The sequence below is a fragment of the Hevea brasiliensis genome, chromosome 14, assembly GCF_030052815.1.
Source record: "Hevea brasiliensis isolate MT/VB/25A 57/8 chromosome 14, ASM3005281v1, whole genome shotgun sequence".
Classification (NCBI taxonomy): Eukaryota; Viridiplantae; Streptophyta; class Magnoliopsida; order Malpighiales; family Euphorbiaceae; genus Hevea; species Hevea brasiliensis.
This window is the reverse complement of record NC_079506.1, coordinates 84,545,560-84,565,084: the sequence shown is the minus strand read 5'-3', so window position 1 is coordinate 84,565,084 and position 19,525 is coordinate 84,545,560. Positions and strand designations below refer to the sequence as shown.

Here is a 19,525-nt window from a genome sequence, read left to right as displayed (position 1 = left end):
AGCACATATCTTTTTTTATATTATTTTTCTAAATCCGATTTTAACATGGATAAAAGAATTGCAATATATAAATTATTGTTGAATATCGATCATTTATTTTAGTAATAAAGATATAAATTAATTAAATAAGTTAAAATCAAGTCAATATGAATATTTATTGAAGATTCATTCTCGCATGAAATTGAAAAAAAAAAATATAAATTATTTTTGTATTTTTTTTAGTATAAAATAATTATGATTGACATTAATATTTTTTTCTAATATATATCATTCAAAAAATAATTTTAATATTTATTGAATGATAGGAGTAATTAATCACGCCATGCATTAATAACTTACAATCATGATGGGCCGAGTCGTAGTGAGTTAGGCCCAACTAAACTTGTGGGGTGAACTAAAGGAGAAGCCCAACTCTTAGAAATAGGTTACCAGTGAGAAGTGAATTTATCAACCTGAACTCAATCCATTTAGGTGGAATATTGAAAAATTAGAGTAATTCTATTATTCTACAACCAATCCAAAAGAAATTAACACCCAGTGAAGTATAATTTATTTATATAATATAAATATGTTTAAAAAAATAATATGATATAAAATGATTTAATGACTTTTTTTTTATTTAATTAGGTTATATGATATAGTCAAATAAATATGAAAATTATTAAAATATTTTTTATTATTTAAAAAATATAAATAATTATCGTATGAAATAGAAATATAAAAATTTAAAATCATCTCAAATTATCAATTTAATGATTTGAAAATCTGTGATAAATCTTAAGAGTTGAAGGTGTTCGAGTCTAATTTGACTCTTTATACTTGCATTAAGACTAAATATTATCTTTGTTAAGAGTGGACAAGTGAATCGACTGCAAGTAGTCTATGCTTGCGAATCTTTGGAAACCCACTATGGCTCAGTTGTAGGTCTCCTTTGTGGGGGGTTAATCTAATGAAATCGTTTAATCGTAGACCCTGGTCTAGGGAGCAATGATAGTCACATCTGAAGAGCTTCTTTAAGCTTCTCATTTTCTTCACAATAACTCTACCCTCTCTCCATCATTTCTCATTTGTTCTCTCTCTCTCTCTCTCTCTCTCTCTCTCTCTCTGTTAAAGGAATTAATTTTATTTATAGTCCCTCAATTTAAATAATTATAGTAATATCATTTCTTAATTTTAATTTATATCATAAAATTTGAGTATTACTAGTTTCTATAACATACTATTATAGGTTTACAAGTTAACTGTTAGTTAAACTTTACTCATTATTCATTAAATACGAATATTATAATTGCCCTTTAATTTTATATTTAATTTAAATTTTTATTTATTTTCAATTTATTTAAAATAAAAATCATATTTTTATAAATATCATAATATTTTTATAAATATTTATAATTAATTAATTATTTAATTTACTATATGAAAAATTATTTTTACATGTATTATTTTTTAATTCTATCTTAGGTCAATATCTAAAAAATTTATATTTAATTTATCTTAATTTCTTTAGTTTATCTTTAATGTAAGAAAAAAAATTAATAATATATAACTATTTTACTTTATTTAGAAAATGTTTAAATCTTTATTAAGTATGAATGATTTTATTTTTTATATAAGTTGGCATTGTATGTAGTTTTCGTTTTTATTTTTTAAATTAATAAAATAATAAATATAATCTTAATTATTATTTAATAAATTTTATATTAAAATTATTTATAAATTAAAATTTAAATATTTTTTAATAAATTAAAGTTGAAAATGTCTAATTTGTTTATTTAAATTGAAAGAGGATAAATAAAATTTAATTATAAGTTAACTTCAAAATATATATAATAGAGGTAAAATATATAATAGAAGTTACCATAAATGATTAATGATACTCGAGGTGAAATTCAGATATTTTTATGATAAAAATTGGAGTGGAGTTGCAACCATAGTGAAATTGATGATACAAGAGCTCCTGCTCTTCCCATACAGCAGATAAGCCACGCAAAATTACACTAACCACCCAAAATTTTGCCACCCACAGATAGGCCACTACTGGGTTTTTGTGGACAACTTCATCAATTCAAATTCACCTGCCAGTTCTCCGATTTTGTGGGTTGATCATAGCCGGAAAACCTTCGCCGCCTTAGAGCTCTGAGGAGTTTGGTCTCAACTGAAAAGGTTTTCTGCAATCACGGGTACTTCATAAATCAGAGCTTTCAAGGTGTTTTTTTTTTTTTTTTCTTCCCCTTTTGGTTCATCAACATCATAGAAGGAGCTTTGAGCTTTATCTCTGAACTTGAATGAACTCTTTCCCGGCAACCATTGGTAGTTTCAGAAATTAGCATTTCCAAAGGGTTTCTTGTTCCCCTTTCGTTTCTGGGTTTCATAGAGGATGCTTCTGAGCCCAAACTCCGGGCGTAATCGAAGAGTTTTCACTGCCTTTAATGGCCTGTTCATAAACTAGAATCTTTCAGGTGTTCTACAAAATTTTTCTGATCAGGGTGTATATGAAAAGTTATCTGGTGATCAGAGGCTGTTTTCTTAATTAAGAACTCCACGGCAGCTCCTTTTTTTCAACACAATATGGAAATGAGTTTGACGCGTTTGCAACCGAGTCACAATCCGGTCAAAAAGCTAAAATCAATCCCTCTTCCCGATAAACCGTGCGAGATCTTCGCGATTCTCGCGAGAATTTTCATCCTCTTCTGCCTCGTCTCCTCAATCTCGCTCATCTTCTACACCACTTTCTTTCCCCAAACCCACTCGCTACATTTCCCCGCTCCAAAACGGACCGCACCAGAACCCAAGCCTGAACACGAATTCGGACCCACTAACATTTCCCATATCCTCTTCGGCATTGGCGGATCAGCCGCGACATGGAACGATCGCAGCCGATATAGCTCTCTCTGGTGGGATGCCAAAAAAACCCGAGGTTTCGTCTGGCTGGACGAAATTCCTGGTGACAAAAACAACAGCTTCAGAATATCGGCACCGCCGTATCGGCTTTCGTCTCCGGAATGGACTCGGTTCAAATTCTCGAGCTCAAGATCGGCGGTGAGAATCGCAAGGATTATAAGCGATAGCTTTAAATTGAATTTGCCTGACGTGAGGTGGTTCGTGATGGGAGACGATGATACGGTGTATTTCACAGACAACTTAGTTTCGGTGTTAGCGAAATATGATCACCATCAGATGTGGTACATTGGAGGGAATTCTGAGAGCGTGGAGCAGGATGTGATGCACACATATGGTATGGCATTTGGTGGTGGAGGATTCGCCATCAGCTATCCGTTGGCGGAGAAATTGGTTAAAATACTGGACGGTTGTCTCGATCGGTACTATTATTTCTACGGCTCTGATCAGAGGATATGGGCGTGTATCAGTGAGATCGGTGTGCCGCTTACAAGAGAACAAGGATTCCACCAGGTACGTTTTTGTTAATTCAAAAGATTTCTGCGTCTCACCTGACCGTGTTTGACGATTCTCTGAGTTTCGCCACGTATAAACTTATCCTAATAAAAAATATAAATAAAATTAATTAATTAATACAATGTAATCATCGTCACATGTACTTGGAGAAAGGGAACGGGTAGGTACGTGGCGAGTGGCGACAAGGCATTGATATGATTTCAATTTTTCATACTGTAGTCAATAATTTTAATTTGATTATGATATATAGCACTGCGCTTAACTTATCTGATGGATACGCACTTGAAACTGTGCATTGCAAATTTGAAGATTTAGCATCTATCTTATTTAACGGTTGAATATAATCAAAAATTATTAGTCGATAATTATTATTATTTATTAATGGGTAGTAATTAATAATAATTTATTTATATTAAATATTTAATAAAATTATATTTAATTATTATAATTGATAAGTGAAATGATTAATAAGAGTATATATTATATAATTTATTTTATTATTGAAATAAAAATAAAATTATAAATTTATTATATTATTTATTATTATTAAATTAAATATATAATTATTAAATTAATATATTATATGATTTGTTATATATTATTAAAATAAATATATAATTATTAATGTATTATATTATATTATTGATTTTATTATTCAAATAAGAAAATAATTAATTTTTTTAAAAAAATAATTAAATAATTTTAAATATATATATATATAATAATAAAGTAATATTATTATTATTGATAAAAAAATTTATAATTAATTTTAAGTTTGTAGATGTAAATAAATATTTATGTTATTAATAAAAATTATTTTAGTAAAATTGAAATGCAACAATCAATATGTTAAAATTATAAATAAAAAAGATAAAAATAATAATAATATTAATTTTTAAATTAAATAAAAAAAGATAATATTATCAAAATAAAAATAAAATCAAATTAATTATCTAAAAGTAGAATTGATATAAATTGTAATTAATGGATCAATTATCTATTATCTATTAATTTTATATTTTAAAATTTATCAAATATTTAAATTTATCTATTTAAATACCTATTAACTATCAGATATACTTGTAGGTGAATAACACCTTTTCAGTAAACTTAAGCTGATTACTTTTGTTGGAGATGTTACTGTTTCTGTTACTGTGTCATCCAATCCAAGCAATTTGTGAATCAATGATTTTCTGTTTTCCACTCATCTTTAGAATAGGATACCGTGTGGCTCTTTTTTCAAAAGGAAACGTAATGTGCCTTTGTGTTATTCATCCGCCTCTCATATTCTTTGCATCTATGGTAGCCACGTCGAATCTGTATCATTGCTTTTCCATTTATGATGGGAAAAGAGAAAAGAATTAGTAGGTACTGATTATTACAGTATGACAAAATCTATTTCCTTTCAAGATTGCATCACATGATTATGCCCTGATGCCGACACATGGGTATTACTGTCGTTATACACTTTTTTTTATTTTTTATTTGAACAATTCCTTATATTTAAAATTAATAATAGTCAAAGAAATTATTAGACTTTCAAAACTTGGGAAAAGATAATCTTTTGGAAGTCGAGAAATCTCATACCTTGGTTAAGTGCTATATGCTTGAATACAAGTTTGAGGTTTTCTTTATTGCTCCAAGGTTAATCTCATGCACTTTCAACATTTCATTGATGGTATCTAATAACTTCTAGGTGTCAGGAAATGATTAAAAAATAAAGTAGTTTATTCACTAAACAGCATGTCTTTTAACATCTAATGTTCTTCTCATTTTTGTTGTATTGTTAGCATTGGACTTTGTAGCAGTTCTCTTTTGGCTTAATGATAATTCAGGGAAAATGCATTTAAGATATAAGGTTTTGTGTTCAAGTAAATCAAACGATGATATGACTAATTAAGCACTCTTGCCAAAGCAGTGTGCTAAATTTTCTGAAAGTGTTTTGACTTTTTCTTCCTGGTGTTTTAAATCTTACAGTTCGATATTAGAGGGAGTGCATATGGTCTTCTGGCAGCACACCCAATAGCCCCATTGGTATCCCTCCACCACCTTGATTATGTGGATTCATTGTTCCCATACAAGAACCAAATGGACTCCCTCAAGTCTCTTAATCGTGCATACCAGTTAGACCCACCCCGTATCCTTCAACAAACCTTCTGCCATGACAAGAATCGCAAATGGTCAGTATCAATAGCATGGGGCTTCACTGTTCAGCTTTACCCCTTGCTACTGCCAGCCAAGGACCTGCAAACTCCATTGCTGACATTCAAAACATGGAGGAGTTGGAGTGCTGGACCATTCACATTCAATACCCAACCCATGAAGTCCAACCCATGTGAACTTCCTGTTGTTTTTATGCTGGAGCAGGCTGAGGAAGTGGGCCAGAGTGGGTCCCTGACTAGGTACAAGAGGCTTGAGCCTTGGCCAGGGAAGAAGTGTAACAGAACAGATTATGCAGAAGCAATGTCATTGCAGAGAATTGTTGTATCAGCACTGAAATTAGACCCGGAATTCTGGACTAAGGTCAGTTTCTATATGTTTCTGTATCTCTAAATTTTAGCTCACACACATTGTTGACGCACATATTCTTGTTTGCGTGCACCAGTGTTCAAGCACACATGCTTAGCATTATAGTTGATCATAGGGTTGCATGAAAATCCCTATATAAATGTTACTAGTATATTTAAGTGAAGGAGATTTGGCTTGAAACTTTCATTTGCATCTTTGACTTCATATGCTAATTATGGGATAAATTTTGATATGATTGTAGAATCACGAGAGGCGAAGACAGTGCTGTGATCTTAGAGGCATAAAGAAAAGCAATATGCAGATTAGGATTAGAAAATGCAGGCCTTGGGAAACTACTACTACTGAGAGGTAGGTCAGCTCTTTAACATTTCTAATGTAAATAGTCATTATTACAATAATGACATAGGAAAGGAAATTGCATATTTTTATTATCAATTATGATTGCCTATCATGTGCTCTTTCAAATTAGTGTAGCCCCCCACTCTCTCTTGTTTATTTTGTTATGACTTGTGACCCAAAAAAAGGATGGAGAGAGAGAACAGAATAGAAATAACAGGACTTGTGTTTGCAATTCTGCAGGTAATGTACTTAATTAATGGGCTGCTTAAAATAAAAAATAAAAGCCTAAGAGTGACAGTACCTCCATAGTACAACATATAGTGGTAAAGTGCAAGATTTCCACGCCAACAAAGAGAACAATGATTTATAGAGCACCTATATTCGTAAAAGTGGTGGTCCACTAAAACCAATTTTGCAGTGGAAATGTGCCTAAGGTTTTAGTGTGGATGGCTGTAGTTGAATCACCCTAGATGAGGCAGAAAAGGGTAAATTCAAGCTTTACAGCACTTTAAAACATAATTGAATATATCAACCATCCAAAATCGTATTGACAGTTAGGAAAATGGGATATTGAAAAGGTGAAGAAAGGGCATTTAATTGATTTGTAATGATAAATAGCTGAATTAGCCCCATTAAATGAGGTGAAATTTGAAATTATGAGTACTGTGACTCTGTCAGAGTTTGCTAGGTGCGCCACTATACAATTTTGAGGGTTGTTCAACTCAGTGGACCATTTTACTCGTTGAATCTTTATTGGAAGATAGAAACGCCATAGTGCTTGTAGTTGGGTTGTGTGATTCAATCCTTCTCTAGGTAAAGCGGCTCTTTTTTGGTGGATTCATCTTTGGATTCCACTTGTGATTGGTCCAACTGTTACAATCCCCCTAAATAGCACCTATTCTTCTAATTGCTCGTTTATTTCTACGATAGTTTTTTGGAATTAGAATCCTTTTCTTTGTTAGGATCCCATATCACTACGGTACAGTGAGAGTTTAACAAGTTTTTAGACATTCTCCCCTTACAAGTTGATTTTCAAGGGTGTGTTTTACTTAGATAATTTATCCCTCACGTGACTCAATTTTAGTGGTTCATGATGTTCAACCGTGCATATCACTCTTCTATGTCTAATTATGTCCACAAAGTATAAGTCTTTATGTATATGCTCTGGGACATCAGAGTTTTATATCAGAGTTTTGATAGTAGTTAGATATTTGGTAAGGTTAGATGAGGACAATGTTCTTTCTCGTGGAGTCATTATTCTCTCCAAGAAGATGCACTTGATGGGGTGTATAGCACATCCGCCTATAAAGAGCTCAGGATCCATGTTACTTCCCGATGTAGGATAAGTGTCTCATCTTGTGACACTCTCCCCCCACCTAATTCCGACAACGCTCTCATTGCCGCCAGCCACCCTACCTATCTTAATCTGTTGAGGTATTTGGCGTGAGTTGGGATCCATGTTACTTCCTGATGTAGGACAAGTGTCTCATCTTGTAATACTCTCCCCCTACCTGATTCCGACAACGCTCTCGTTGCCACTAGCCACCCTACCTATCCCAATTTGTTGAGGTATTTGGCGTGAGTTGGAAGAGGCCTAATCAGCTCTGATACCACTATTATCACGAGTTATTACCCTCTCCCCAAAAGATACACCTAATAGGGTGTGCAGCACACCAGCTTATAAGGAGTCCAGAACCCGTTCCTTTCTAATGTGGTACAAGTGCCTCCTCTTTGTGACACCTCTTACTGTAGATTTTGAAATCGAGTGTTTTGGTCAAATATCTTACTCTTATTGTCCAATTGGTGATTCTAACTTCTCAAGTCGCTTTCCGTGAAGAATCTTCATGGTATACCTCAAGAGTTAAATTGACAATCAAGTCTATTTTCTATATCATAGAAATCTTTTCTCTCTAATCAAACTTTTCTATCACATTTAAACTGTTGAAAGATGGATTACGGGACTGAATTATTTGGCACACATATCATGCCAGAAAATATGGCAGAATCATTGCCCATGATAAATTAATCTTTGCTATAGTTAATCTGATGCTGCTTTATATCACATATAAAGCAGATGAAGCAGATGTTTTCACGCTACACCATCCTATTACATTACATTTGAGACTAAAACAAGCAAAAGAAACCAGTTTTGTTGGGTTCTTTCAACAGAAAAGTATTGAGTACTCTTATAGGCAAGTGTGTATGCATGTGTGGCAGTGTGGGTGCATGAGAGAGAGAGAGAGAGAGTCTTTAAAACAACCCTTGATGATTGGCAAATAATTATAGATTATGGATTGGCCATGATACCGATGAAGCAGCAACACACAATAGATTTTTTGACTCATTACAACTATATATTTACTTACAACACGGCAACTTTTACAAACTGGAGCTCATATGGAAAATTTGCAGCTGTTATATAAGCAGTGCGAGGTAGATGCCTCTTCCCTAGAGTTGAATACAAAGATATAGAAGAAGAACCAGCTGCAAAGCAATGTATCCCGTGTAGCATTTCCAGTTGTGGAATTCACACTGAAAAGAAACAGTTTTTTTATTTTTTATTTTTTATTTTTTTGGTTATATTACAAATATTAAATATATATATATATATATATATATATATATATATATATATATATATATATATATATATATCACACGTACCCGTCCGCAACTTTGCGAAGGTATTCTCGTTGGTCATCTCGCAAGGGCACATCTGTGAAATCTGATCAGATAAAATGTCAATCAACTATGAAAGTAAATTGGAATCATTAAATACGAACATCAAATGGCAAAAAACTATGTGAGATGAACTATAATATTTTCCATCAACGATTAACAAATTGGCTTTGAAGTTATGTACAAGGGCACATTGATTTCACTCTACTGGTACAGCAAATATGCTTGTCTTTTCAAATGGTTGAAATTCTTGGTATTTAAAACCAAAAAGTATCATTTCCACATACCTGCACCAGTTATATTTGAACCCTGAAAGATGTGTTTCCAGTAGCAAGTGCACCTTCCAAGTTAGCATTGCTCAAATTAGCCTGCAAAGTCGTGCATTAGGACATCACCTGGAGCTGTATCCTGAGATACTGGATTTATAAGATTAAAACTACATGAGATGCTAATGATCTAAGCTTGTCCAAGCCATGTTTTGACGCAATGACAGATTGGCACCATAAATTACATATGCATGCAACAAATGGTGCAGCCAAGTTTGAAGGCACATGTAGAAAAGTGCTAGCTCGTTGTCATTTCAAAGTATTCAATCCCAAGACCCAAACTGGAAAATAGCCTTTTCAACCGTTTCTTTAGTTCATTGTCTTTGTGCATTCAGATGAACTACTTCCAATCCTATTAATAGGCATAGAGGACACTAGCTCTCTGAGAAGGTGTAAGAACTAAGATCACCTTTGTGTAAGAACTAAGATCACCTTTGTCACATTTGCCAATGAAAAATCTGCACATCTAAGGTCAGCATCTGAAAGATCAGAACCTGTATTACAACCCAAAGAATGCAAAAAGGGCAAGAGAAGAAAAGGCATTAACCACCTGCTCTATCATGATACTAGTTAATTTAACAACTCGCAAAAAAACAAAGCTTAGAAAAATGAAAAATTATATCAAACCCCCTTGTCAAACATCTTGTTTCAGTGGCATATAGAGCCACCACTAATTTAGCATGTCAACTTACAAAGAAAAGGTTGCACAGTATCACTTGTATTGCAAGAAAATTAAAAATTAGGATAAAAATAGATGCAGAACTCCCCTCCAACCAACATATATGCATCAACAATCAAGGGGTGCAAATATACCCAACTGTCTGATCGAGCTACCAAAGTCTAACGTTCCATTTTTATCAAAAACTCTGCCCCACAATACAACAGTGATCAACTCTAGCCCCTCAATGACAAATATCATCTGTTTCCATATTCAAAGTAGTCACTCCTCTATCAATTCTATATAAATTAAGTGGTTATTCTATTGCATTGATTCTTATGCTAATTCTTCAGTTCAACAAGGTCCATGTATTAAAGAATCCACTTGGATTATATCTATAAAAGTAAAAGCTTGACAATGGGTAAAGGCACAAATGCAAATTAATTGAGTTTGGGGAGGAAGTTGAGTTCCAAAAGGAAACATCAAGAATATTACCAATAAACTGTACCGAAACAGGGGCAAAAAATAATATAAGGAGCACCAGTTCATACCAGCTAACAACAACCAAAACATAACCAACCCCCTTTTTCTTTATCCTGCATTGATCTTGAATAATTGGGGGATTTCAGTGAACAAAACATGGGGTTCAAGCTTTGGAGTAAAACTTCATCAATCGACAACTAGAACAGTATTAGTAAAACTGCCATTTGTCTGGGCAATGGAGACATGTTTTTCTAGTAAATCAAATTCATTTTGTAGCCTGCAAAATGCAAGTCCACTTGTTTTCCTATTCAAAAACTAGCCCTTTTAACCCCAAACCCAAAACCCCTTTTCCCGAAATCTGGCAACCCCACTAACTTTAAGTTGCCAAAACAACTTCATTAATCTTCATAGCTCCATTGATTTTGCTTGGGAAGTTAAATAACTTCTATAACTTGCTTCAAATGTGAGAATTTCAAGCCTATGTTGCTATAAGCAAAAGGTCTCTTGCATTTGAAACATAAAGGTATCAAGGAAATAGACCATCCTAAATCAAATAACTCTTGTGCCTATATGCACGCTGCCTTATACCGGTAAACCCTCCAAAATATACAAGGACAGGGGAAGAAGAAAAAAACCTGTTAAATCAGCATCAAAGAAACTAGCTCCCAACAACTTTGCCCCTTTGGTTTGCCGTAATATGGACTGAAACAAAGAGAGAGAACAAAACTTAATGGCTCCATTACACAGAAGGTAAGGAATGAGAATGATTCATTAAACAATAAAAAAATAATGAAAGAAATAAAAAAACCAGATCCCAATTAAATCGTACCGTTCTAAAACCTTGTTTAATTAAAGTCTTTCCGCTAAAATCCCTGCCGGTGAGATCTTGGCCCCTCGTCACCTCAGAAACGTACGGGCCTCCTCCCTTCAAAGAAACAGAAACCCACATTGATAAATCAGTCAGCCAGAAAATGAAGCAATGCAATTCTCTTATTTTTAGCTGTTTCTAATCAATAACAAAAAAAAAATGAAACGAAGATTAAAAAACCACTCAACCCACTTAAATTCTACCTTAAATGCGAGTGCGGGATCAATAAAGAAGAGGGAAGCAGAGAGGACAGCGAGAAAACTTGTTTTAGCTAAATCTTCTACCAGTTGCTTGCTTAGAACAACCTGTTAAAAAGATGAGAATGTTATGAGTGAATTTGATTAAAGAAAGAAAAAGAACAGAGCATGGATGGGCTGCATTACTTGGGATTGGATAGAAGAGCGAGAGAAAGAAAGGAAGAGAGGCTTGGCAGTGCAAAAGGAGAGACAGAGAGGGAGTTTTGGTGGGATGTTGGTACACAAAAAGACGAGGGGTAGAGCCATTGCAAGAGCAAAGCTGCTCGGTTTGCAGCTGATGATATGGAATTAACGGATAACGAGATCAATCTAATGGGATTGTGAGGATTTGTTTATGGGGTGACAACTTGGACAAAATCATTCGTGTACTTGATGACATTTGGTTTTAAGGTGCATGGAGCACTAAAAACTCATAAAAAAAATAAATTATTTTTTATAGTATGGAAAGTAAAATCCTGTATGACCTTGAGAAATGATATATATATAAAGTAAATCCTGTATGACCTTGAGAAATGATATATATATATATATCTCAAACGTATTTAATAATTTTTTTTATTAGTAATTAATTATAAGATGCACTGAGAGCATTAAAAATTATTGTTTTCTTTCTTATAAAAAATAAGTTATTTTTATAATATAAAGTGGATCTCATATAATTGTGAGAGATGATATATATGTACATAGTGCACCTAATAATTTATCATTGCTAATTCACGTGGGTGCTTTCATCTTTTTAATTTGGAGAATTTATAATTTAGTCCCTATATTTTATCCTATATTATATTTTAGTATCTAACTTTTAAAAATTAATTATTTAATGTTGGACATAAGATAGGAATAGTATTTAGTTCTCTAAATTTATATTATATTAATTTTAATCTCTAAATTTTTAAAAATTAATTATTTAATCTTTTAATTTTATAGTATATTACACTTTTAAAATATATAACAATTTAATATTTGAATGGATAAAATTATTATAAATATTAAAATTATATTGATTAAATTATTTTATATTTTAAAATTAAATAGATTAAATAATTAATTTTTAAAAATTTAAAAAATATAATATAATATAATATAAAATTCAGAAACTAAATAATTATTTTTTCAAAATTTAAAAACTAAAATATAATATAAAACCCTTTTAATTTTTAAGGCTTTTTTTATATTATTTTCAACTTATTTAATTTTTATGAATCTTCTACTTGTATTTAAATTTTGAATAAATTAACTTTGGCAAACTTATAATTTAGTATTTATATTTTTAAAATTATATAATTTAACATCTCATTTTATTATATTAACATATTCATTCCTTCATTTAATTTTTTTTATTTTACTATTAATTATAATAAAAATAATTAAATTATTCTTAACTTTATTTTTTATGAGAATATCTCTATTAATTTTGAATTATTATTAACAATTTATTAAATAAATATGATCTTTAAAAATTACAATATTGTAATTAAAAAAAACTCTATTAAAAAATATATTTAAATATTAAGATAATTCAAGAATCGAGCAAATTGAATTTTATATAGTGTTTTTAGAAATTCATCTTATTCTATCGTATTAGATTAAAATTTTTTATATTAATTTTTTTTATTATAAATATTCAGGATTATTTTATTGACTAAATGATATATATTTTATTTTATATATATATATATATATATATATATATATATATATATATATATATAATGATATATATTTTATTTTATATATATATATAACTATTGTAGGCCCAAAGAGAGTTGGAGAGTTGAAGACTCGTGAATAAGCTGGACCTGCCCAATACCATTTGTCCAACAACACTATACGGGAAATTTACAATTTGGTGTTTGGATTACATTTTAGTCCATAAATTTTGAAAAATTAAATATTTAATCTTCAAGTCTTGCATCATATTACATTTTAATCTATAAATTTTAATAAATAAATTATTTGATCCTTTTTAATTTTAATATATAAAATAATTTAGTCTTTATAATTTTAATATTTACAACAATTTCATTCATTGATAAAATGATTAAATTGTTATATATATTAACATTACAATAATTAAAATATGATATAGTATAAAATTTAGGGACTAAATAATTAATTTTTAAAAATATAGAGACTAAAATATAATATATGCAAAACTCAAAAATTAAATAATTAATTTCTCAAAATCTAAAAATTAAAGTGTAATATAATTTCTCAAAATCTAAGAATTGAAGTGTAATTTAGAACAAAATTCAAGGATTAAAATATAAATTTCCCTCTCATCTACATGTTAATGGTTCAATTTTAGAAGTGTGTGACCGTTGATCAACTAGTTCTAGATTTATAGATTTTATATGGTTAAGATATATAGATTTTGGCTTTTATATATAGAGAGAGAGAGGGATTTTGCTGTGGCCTAAGGAAAAAAAAAATGTTACCTCAGTTTAATTTATAGCACTTGTATTTATATTATAATGATTGCTTAATTTTATGTATTAGGAATGAACTTAATTTAATAAAAAAAGAAAATAAAGAATGTAATTGAATTATTAAAAGTTTGTAAATAAATAAACAAATAAAAGTTTCTAGATCAAATTAAAGTATATTCCTTAAGAATTGCATTGCAAGAATTGAAGTGTGTCACTAGAAGCAATGGAGAGAACAATTGACTAAAACCTACCATTGACCCATAAAAATTTTAATTGATATCTTCAACAATTCACCAAAAATACACCCACTGCTTTGAAGTTTTATCATTAATTTATATCAGAAATTGAATTATTTTAATTCAAAATGAAAATAAAATAATTTAAATTATTTTATTTCTATTCAATTTTAAATTAAAATTAAGCTTCTTCAAAAAAGGTCTTACTTATTTTGTATTATTAAATTAATTTTTTTTAGTATGATATTTTATTTTTATTTAAAAAAAAAATAATTTACTTACATGAAATTTAGTAAGTTACATTTTTCTTCTTTCTAGTCTCTCAAAAAAAGCCATGCATTGTTTTGCTAGTGGCTCTCTCTTATCCTTTGGGACAGGGGAAAGTGTCGTTACTAGCTAGGTTTAGGCTGTCATCCCCTCCCCAAAAAGACGTGTATAATTTTGGTTTTTGTCGGCTAGATTTGCATATATGGTTCTAACTTGGCGACTTGTACAGCAAAGTTTTACAAAGTGGTTTGTCGAAGTCTGATGACTAAATGAGATTCAGATGTCGTGGTTTGGCTTGCTCTTTTTTAACTGTGGGATATCTTCTTAGCATTGTCTGGTCTTTTGTGGAAGGTTTCCCCACTTTAGCGGCTTGCTTTTGTTGGATTCTAGGTAACGCAGTGCTACAAGAGGCTTTTGAGTCTTTACTCGAGAGTTTCAGCTAGGGTTGTTTAGTTAGGTGATGGATCTGTGGTAGTGATGGATTTGTATCGAGCTTCATACCTTGATCTTGCTTGGTGTAATGTTGTTCGCTAAACGTAAATGCGATAGAATGTGCAATTAAAAAAATAATTTTTAAATTTTAAAAAGTCTATTTTGTACAGTAAACTAGCACATCAATTATTTCAATTTCTATCACATCAATAGTTTCTTGAGCACCTTTCTACTTTTAACATTAGGATAGGAGGAAACACAGCAAGTGTAAAGGTGGTGTTGGGTTCACTGCTCACATACAAGGGGCTGCGGGAGGGATATAGCTGTAGCAGCTCATTGAATATAGCCAAAAACTAAAATCATCAGCTGGCTTTGACAACCCCAAGAAAAAATTGTTGAAAAAGTTTTGACACAGACAGATATTCGATAGATGTGCACCGCAACTGGGTTAAATCGCCAGTGAAAATATATGTATACAGAGATCCGAAGGAAGAGAAGGGTCTTGAGGAGATGAGTTCGGTGGTCGTGTCAGCTGCTCCTGTGTATGAACCCTAGAGAGACCTTGGCTTTCGATCCTTTGTCTGGACCTACAGACAGCAGTGACGTGTTCCCAGTGGCCACCAATTGCCCCTCTCGCTTGCTTTGCTTGTGCACTTTTAAACACACAGGACCCCCCACAGAGGAAGAGAAAGTCCTCTAAAAAATGAAATGAAATCGCTAGGAGCCATGGGAAAGTGAATCTGCTGGCTTTTTCTTCTATGTTCTTCCACACATAACCGTAATTTCGAATATGTGAATTTCTATATATGGAATGTACGTGAGTATATCTATGTAATATATTTAAAAAATAAGAATTTAATACAATATACATGATATATCATTTATCAATGTTAAATATCATATAATAAAGTTCATGATGTGGTGTCAATTAATACAAATTAAGTGCTTTTATTTATTTTTAAAAATAAATAAAATAATTATTATAAAGAATTTTGCAAAAAACAAATATTAATTAGTATAAAATAAAAGCATTATTTATTTTTAAATAAATTAAAATAATTTGATAAATTTATAAATATTGAAAATTTACTTTAATAAATTCATTTTTTATTTTGATAGCAAGTGAATTTGTATTAATGATGGGATTTTTTAAAAATAAGTTTTGAAATAAAAATTTATAATAAAATAAATACTCAATTTATTATAAAAGACAGCAAATAAATTAATTATATGAAATTATTTATACAAATTTATCAATATATATATATTTAATGCACTAAATAATTTATATATATATTATTAACTCGAAGTATAATAAGGCAAGAATATTTATCTAACACTAAAAATAATAATCGATCCAAATCTAATAAAAGCCTAAAATTAATATTTGTCAGACAAAAAGGAAAAAATATAATAATTTTTATTAAGAAGATTGGCATATATGGAAAATTGATAATATAGAAGGGTAATAATAACAATTGAGTGGTGCGGTGGTAGCTTATTGATTAAACCTTTTATGGCATGTGGTTGTTGGGGGCAGAGAACAAAGGCTCATTCTACCAGGAGCTTGAAACTTGTAGAGCACAAAGCCTTTCGCACCGACGAGACAAGCTAAAACCACCCTCTGCAAAACCGCTGTGGCATATACATAGATACGCATAACACGAATATTTATCGTACGCCTAGCTGATTTTTAACGTACGCCCACAACTGGCAAAGTTTGGCAACTGAAAAATCTGGAGGACCACTATCTACAACAGAAGCTACTCTTGTCTTGCCGTACTAAATAGCTGAGTGTGTTCAGAGTTGCAGGCGTTGAGAGAGAGATATTGAAAGATAGGTTCTTTACCTTCTTCTTTGACCAAAAGCTTGCAGTATAGTACTCTCGTATTCACGTAGCAGGTGAGTTTCATTGATGTTATCTTTCCAAGTCCTGAAATGAGCAGGTGACAGAGTTTTGCATGTTTGGTTTGATTTGCTGCTGATGGGGTTAGATCTCTTTGAGGGGATTTGGATTTGGGATTTGCATGTTTAGGGAATTGGGTTTTTGGTTGTCTAGGTTGTTGGATCTGATATATTTTCTTTTTAAATTTGGAAGCTAATGGTTAGGGTTTTGATTTTTCATGCAAACAAAAGAAACCCATATGTCTACTGTCTGAATCATGCAAGATGGATATAGTTAGTAGCTAGCTGAGGTTGAATCTTTGATACGGAATAAGGATAAGGTTTTGGATTTGTGCATATCTTTGTATTTGGATTTTGGGGTTCTTTATTAGCGATCTTTCCTTCTACATCAACAAACAGACAAAAGAGTAATAATAAGCTATACACTCGTCCTTCTTCCATTTTTGTGTTTTCTCAGTTTCTGATTCAAACAAGGCTCAGACGGAGTGAGACGAACAACAAATTGTGACGATATAGAAGACTTTTTTGGCATTCTTGAATTTTCTTTCTTTCTTTTTTTCTTTCAAAGTTGAAAGGGCCCCAGAGTTCTTCTGCCAAGAATCAAACATGGCAAATCGCTGGTGGGCTGGAAATGTTGCCATGAGAGGTGTCGACCCAACATCCCCAGTTCCGTCTCTTCACCTGAGAAACACAGAGGAAGATATTGCCGGTTTGAACCGGCTGGGTCCTAGAAGAGAACAAGATTTTATCGACACAAACACAACCAATAGCACTAATAGCGCTAAGACCTTGTCCACCTCCACCACCACCCCTACTCTAAACCAAAACCAAAACCAGGAAGAACCAGAAGACAGCAGAGACAACAACCAAGAATCTGAAGATCTTAATACAGCTCTCGAAACCATCGAACCAGGTAGCGGCAGCTCATCCCGAAGGCCTAGAGGCCGGCCTCCGGGTTCAAAAAACAAACCAAAACCGCCCATAGTGATCACCAAGGAAAGTCCTAATTCTCTTCGTAGTCATGTCCTGGAAATCAGCTCTGGCAGCGACATCGCAGAGAGCATTGCAACTTTTTCTCAACGCCGCCACCGAGGGGTTTCAATCTTAAGTGGAAGTGGAGTAGTGACTAATGTTACTCTTAGGCAACCTGCTGCACCTGGTGGGGTAATCACTCTTCACGGAAGATTCGAGATTTTATCATTGTCGGGTTCATTTCTTCCTGCTCCGTCACCTACGGGAGCAACGGGGCTGACTGTGTATTTGGCTGGTGGGCAAGGGCAGGTGGTTGGAGGGTTGGTGGTGGGGGCGCTGGTGGCAGCAGGACCAGTGATGGTGATAGCGGCAACATTTAGTAACGCAATTTTTGAGAGATTACCGCCGGAGGAACAAGAGCAGGAAGGCTCGCAATTGCAGGAGCAAGTGAATTCAGGGACTAATAATAATAGCAATACTGCTGTAGGTGGGGGTGGCGGCAGTGGTAATAATGATAATTCAGGTTCTCAATCTTCTCAGCACATGGGCGAGCATGGTTCGATGCCTGTCTACAATTTGCCTCCTAATTTGCTACCCAATGGGCAAATGCCACACGAGGTGTTTTGGTGTCCTCCTCGTCATCCACCTCCCTCTTACTGATGTGTCTGTGAGAAAGGGGGAGGGGCTAGAGTTGTTAGCTTTGGATTAGCCAACCGATATGTGCAAAAATGTACTGGAAATTTTCATGTAAGCATCATATAACAAGGAAGAGGTAGGACTTTTTGGTTTAGTTTCTTGTGAAAATTAGCTGCCTTTGATGCTTAGGTTTTGCTATATATGTGTTAAAACTTGCGTATGTACCTGTTATTTTCTCTAATCAACCGTCTTTTTTCCTTGGAAGAATGTTGTATTTTTTATGCTGCAGGGAAAGAAGCATATTCAAGAACTCAAGTTGGTGCTAGCTAATCCAAATTTATGGCCGGAATAATCAGCTAGGGAAACTCTTCTTTTTCTTTTTTTATGGTAAGCATGTCAAAGCTTATCCTATCGTGCTTCCTTTCTTTCATGGAATGGTTACGATCTGTGAAGCATGCTTAGAGAATGTATATGTCCTCGATGCAATGTTTAGATAACTATGGAAAGTGGGGTTGATTTTTACCCCTTTCGCTAAATTGGGTGGTTTCAAAGACTCCAACTTGGTCGAACTTTTGAAAGGTGTGAACTTTACATTATTGGTTCACACCCAAGTGGTATTGTTTTGCTGCAAGATGAGTTAAATGCTTTCCACCTGCTGTTTGGGGTTTTCTATATTTGACACTTGGGGCCATTTGGCCATTCTGAGTTAGCATGTCCAGAATGACGCCTGGCACTTTATAGTACCATTTAAAACTATTTAAGTACCATTAGTCATCTTTTAAGTTATATCTTGCCCGAGTATAAATTTCCAGGGTTTCGATAGCCTGGCACCTATGTCCTTATGCGTTGCAAGTTGATTAGTGTGTGGAGTATGTCAAAATTGAACAAGGAAGTGTTCAATAAAGGCTGCCAAGTTCTTTGGTGGTCCTTTGGATTAATATTTTATTATCACAATAATGATATTATTCTCTCAGTTCCAAAAAAAAGTATAAGGGCTATCAAGTTGAGCTTTCATTTTCATTTCTTTGGGATTATCTCAATGCAAATATATGTCTTTGTTATTGTGTCAAACAGCAAGAAACTTTTTAAATT

The 19,525-nt window shown here is 32.5% G+C and overlaps 2 protein-coding genes and 1 pseudogene across 4 annotated transcripts; 2 read left to right on the top strand and 1 right to left on the bottom strand.

The window, feature by feature from the left end:
- Positions 1 to 1,891: 1,891 nt before the first annotated feature.
- Positions 1,892 to 8,174, top strand: LOC110634968 (uncharacterized). Its single transcript, XM_021784136.2, has 4 exons — positions 1,892 to 3,414; positions 5,395 to 5,940; positions 6,188 to 6,294; positions 6,526 to 8,174. The coding sequence occupies exons 1-4, from the start codon at positions 2,572 to 2,574 to the stop codon at positions 6,527 to 6,529; spliced, it is 1,500 nt and encodes a 499-aa protein (XP_021639828.2). The 5' UTR covers positions 1,892 to 2,571; the 3' UTR covers positions 6,530 to 8,174.
- Positions 8,175 to 8,554: 380 nt separating this feature from the next.
- On the bottom strand, positions 8,555 to 11,893 carry LOC110634942 (thylakoid lumenal 15 kDa protein 1, chloroplastic-like; annotated as a pseudogene).
- Positions 11,894 to 16,396: 4,503 nt separating this feature from the next.
- On the top strand, positions 16,397 to 18,969 carry LOC110667225 (AT-hook motif nuclear-localized protein 15). Of its 3 annotated transcripts, none has more exons than XR_009143078.1 (3): positions 16,397 to 16,822; positions 17,283 to 18,569; positions 18,723 to 18,969. XR_009143078.1 is itself a non-coding variant. In XM_021828021.2 (2 exons), the coding sequence occupies exon 2, from the start codon at positions 17,432 to 17,434 to the stop codon at positions 18,455 to 18,457; it is 1,026 nt and encodes a 341-aa protein (XP_021683713.2). In that variant the 5' UTR covers positions 16,397 to 16,822; positions 17,283 to 17,431; the 3' UTR covers positions 18,458 to 18,700. The 3 variants fall into 3 exon arrangements, 1 of the variants encoding a protein (XP_021683713.2); XR_009143077.1 differs by having other exon boundaries at positions 18,699 to 18,969; XM_021828021.2 differs by lacking the exon at positions 18,723 to 18,969 and having other exon boundaries at positions 17,283 to 18,700.
- Positions 18,970 to 19,525: the final 556 nt, after the last annotated feature.